The 4220-nt window shown below is 37.1% G+C and overlaps 1 protein-coding gene across 1 annotated transcript in view; it reads right to left on the reverse strand.

Moving 5' to 3' along the window:
* Positions 1-2555, reverse strand: part of LOC107730699 (gelsolin-like) — a 13587-nt gene extending 11032 nt beyond the window's left edge. The window contains exons 1-2 of the mRNA XM_016541577.1: positions 2393-2555; positions 345-530 (exon numbers count right to left, since the gene is read on the reverse strand). Of these exons, the coding sequence (XP_016397063.1) occupies positions 345-525 (181 nt within the window). The 5' untranslated portion in view covers positions 526-530; positions 2393-2555. The remainder of the gene's footprint in view (positions 1-344; positions 531-2392) is intronic.
* Positions 2556-4220: the final 1665 nt, after the last annotated feature.

The following is a 4220-nucleotide window of genomic DNA, read 5'->3' on the forward strand; positions in this document are numbered from 1 at the left end:
TTAACAGGGTGTTGCTACTAGGGGTCTGTTGAGACAGTTCCTTCAGCATATGCAGAGCATGCGGTAGCCCCTGTGTGACAGGCAAAGACTTAGTATGATTCTAGGCTCTTGGTCGTATTCCCTTAAAGGAATCTACTCCTGATTTCAAGCCTTGAGCTCTACCCCGGGCCCAGGTGTTCTGGCCCTAACAGGTAAGTTTTTTGGGGTATGTAGCCTAGGCTTTGGCCATAGGGAATAATGTCACTGACAGCCGTCTTAACGTCCCAGGGGCAACTCCCATGGCAATATGGTAGAGTTGGTACTTAGTACTCGCCATGGCTCTGGCATGCACTCTCCTCACTCACCCAACCACATGTGGACATTGTAAGATGGAGCAGAAGTGGTGTAAAGGACAACATAGGCATCTCCAGTGAAGAAGTTTCCTTGGAGCTGTTTGGGGACAGGTTTCAGATCCATCTTCTCTATCCTCCAAATCTGCAGACCAGGCTCCTTGCCTGCATTCTGGAACTCCTTATGGAAAACCATGATTCCTGGAACATACAAAAATAGTGTGGCTGAAATGAACTATGAAAATCCATACAATTCGAAGACCTAATGGTCTGAAGATGAAAATTACTGGGAGGGTGATAAAGTAGGTGCACAATGGATCATATAAAAGAAAACACTGGAAGAGCAAATGTTCTTATTTTTTACTAACATTAAAATTACAGAGACCAAAGACTAAGGTTTCTTCATCTACTACATATTTAAAAAAAAAAAAAAAACTTAACAAAGTGGCATCCAATTTTATTTAAATATTAGGAAAATGTGTGGATGCACATGGTAAAAAAATTTTTGCATCAATAATAATGCAGAAAGCATCAGATGCATTTATTCTTGGATGACAATATGATACTGTTTATATGCTCCCTGCATTACTGTACCTGCACTTCATCAGTGAGCATTTAACTGCATTTTCAAGTCATATGAAAAAAATATATATATTTATGATGATTAGGCTGTTAGATATGATGATATGGCTGTGAGGTTATTAATTCCTCAGTTGAAGTATAAGGTGGGTGCAGCCCAACCGGATGGGGATGCCAACAAATGAGTCATGCTGCATGATTAGGCCTACAGCTGTGTGTGGGCAGACATGCGTGCCCCGTTCCTTTGAATTTACCAGGAAAACATTTTATGCAAAGAAAACACTTTGCATGTACATGAGATCTGCCATTTACAGATTCATAGTATTAGAAGAAATACCTGACAGTGCTATTTACCATAAACTATAAAAGATAACATAAACATTAACCGATTTAGAATGCAATCATAACCAGGCAACTACTTTTCACACAATACATAGCCTACTGTAGCTAGATTACATCTATCTATCTATCTATCTATCTATCTATCATCTAATTTCACTGTTCAGCACTGGAAAAATAAGAATTCTAAATTAACTTTGCCTTTAAGCAAAAATCAAAGCGGTGTAGCCAACACCCTGCAGTTATAAATTAATTACACCTTTTTAACCATTTAGAATTTAATTACACGAGGCTGAAACTCTTAAACTAAAACTTATGCATAAATATTTTGATGTAAAGTATGGGTAATTCATGTAAGGGCTTCACGTCCGTGTCTGAATGGACACGCCCACATTTTAAAGAAACAAATCAATTAAATAAGAACTTTTTAACATTTTCAATTAAATAACATGCACAATCAGCGTACTTTTTTTTTTTGTTACACTTTATTTTAAGGTGTCCTTGTTACAGTTTAATTATACATTTAAGTACTGAGTAATATTAATTAACTACATGTACTTAGATATCCTATAGTTAGGGTTAGGATTAGGGTTTGGCTTAGGGTTACTTGCATGTAATTATGCATAATGAATTGTTATTACAATAGTAAGTACATGTAACATGTGTAACAAGGAAACCTTAAAATAAAGTGTTACCTTTTCTTTTTTTCTTTTTTTTTTTTTGCGATTCAGATCATTTAAACGTGAAGGGTTTTTGTGGTCTAAAAGTGTGCATGATCACAAATGCCTGCAAAGCTCAAACGAATAATACCACATATGCTTGTAAATATAGATAAGAGTTTGCAGTAGCGTACTATAAAAGCCGTCTGCAGCTAGACTCCACCTCTACATTTATAATGAAACTGTTGTTTCCTGTTCTTCACTTTCCTTAATAAAGCGGGGATCTGGATAGTCGATTAAAGCAAACAAAGAAATAAAATCCGCTACCAACATCCCCTGCAAACATCCCCAAAAGAAAGACGCTAGAAAGTAACAGATGTAAAGTGATAACCCAGATACAAAATACCATTTTATCCCGCACTCAGCTCTCTTTAGGAGACTCAATGAAGTACGAGACTAAAAGTGAAGGGAGTTTAGTTTTCCTACCTTCCTGGTCACTGAGGGCGATGAAGACTCTGGTTTGAGAAGCTGCTCCTGGTTTAGTCCAGACTCAGTTTCACAAGTTCCAAACGATGCGAACCGACTTTAAATGATCTGCAGTTTTTTTCAGGGAAGAGGCAGATGCGAGTCCTCAGCCAATGACTCTCTCTGTTTTTCTTCCCCCTGAGGCTGCATGCTCTCTAAAACCCACATTATGGCATAACTTTATGGCACAAAGTCATTCCACTCCCCCAAAACCAAATCACCCAATAAACCAGCATACCAGCATAGAACAGTGCAACATATATTACTATAATGAAATGCATTATAAAAACTATATATATATATATATATATATATAAAGGAGTAGTTGATGCATACATTTAAAATGCATATATATTTGTGTGTTTTTAGCAAGTATGACTGGTCTTATTTATTTAATTACTTAGTTTGTCATTTATTAGCTTGTATTTATAATTTAAAATGTAAATTTAGTATGACAAAATAGGCTACTAAAAATAAATACAAAATAATTAGCAAAATGCTCTTTTGAAAAACTGTTAGATGCACAACTGCAGAACACGTCAGCTTCCTAAAAGTATTTCATATTCAGCATATTTCAACATCCTCATATACATGATAGAGTACAGCTGTACAATACACAAATGCAAGTCTGTAGGCACAAAATGTTCAACACATTAAATAGTTCATAGGCATAGATAAAATGTTTTTTTTTCTTTTGTATTGCATGTAAAATGCATTATTCATAATGAAATGAGTGTAATAATGTGAATCTGAGGTACAGAAGGGTAAATGTCTCAAAGACTGTGTAATAATAATAAATGACAAACATTTTAGTGCATGCAAGGGACAAAGAAAGGTGTTCATCACTTCTATTTTCCTTTGATTTATTGACATAATGTGTGTTATGCATTCATTGTACAGTATCATTCAACATAATTTTTGCAGTTGGTCGTTCAAATAAAGCATTGTTTGCACATTTAAGGTTAAGCTCATTAAGCTCACATTTCCAGTGAGGTGGCATTCTGTCCTCGGTGAAAGTGAGACCACACCTTTCATGCAATTATAGCTCCAGTCAGGTCTATTTGTTTGTGCTTCATGCACATTAGATTCACAGTACAGCTAACAATTCAGTCTTCCCCATGTCAGTCATTCCCTCCATTACGCTCTCTGACTATTTGTGCCGCCCTTCCCCGATCTTGCATTTCCCTACACTGCTCCACCCAGCCCTCATAGCTCTCCAATGTCATTACAATCTCAAGGCTTTCTCTGAGCTCTACTACACCTGCATACCTGAGAATCTGCCTCACAGCAGCTGGCAGAAACCTTTGGCAACACAAAGACTGTAAGATTTGCTGTAATATTCTAGAGAATATTCCATCAAGACACCAGCCTAAGGGAGCGTCCAAGCTTTCTATTTAATATTCTCATCAGATCCACCATGTAATGCCCTGAGCGCACTGCTTTGTTTGAATATGCCTCTGGCTTATCAAGCTACCAAGCAGGATTTCTCAGGCAATCCATAAAATGAAGGGCAACGAAATCATAGGTGCATTTCTCAAGGTGAAATCTGCCTAAAGATTTGCTCAGAACAAGGCCTGTGCATTTAAAACATGAAGGCCTGTTATGAGAGAATAACAGTGAGGAGCAGTGGCTTAATATGGAGTGGAGTGAGTGAGTCAGAGTGAGTCAGAGTCACAGGCTCTCTGTGCTAAACTTAGTCTTATAGTGGTTTCCTCAACTGTCTATGGCTATTTTCCATTGCATTAACTTGTGCTCACTGTTATGCATAAAACAGACTTTTGAATTAATC

The sequence above is a fragment of the Sinocyclocheilus rhinocerous genome, unplaced genomic scaffold (genome assembly GCF_001515625.1).
Source record: "Sinocyclocheilus rhinocerous isolate Xijiao unplaced genomic scaffold, SAMN03320098_v1.1 scaffold1179, whole genome shotgun sequence".
NCBI classification, from domain to species: Eukaryota; Metazoa; Chordata; class Actinopteri; order Cypriniformes; family Cyprinidae; genus Sinocyclocheilus; species Sinocyclocheilus rhinocerous.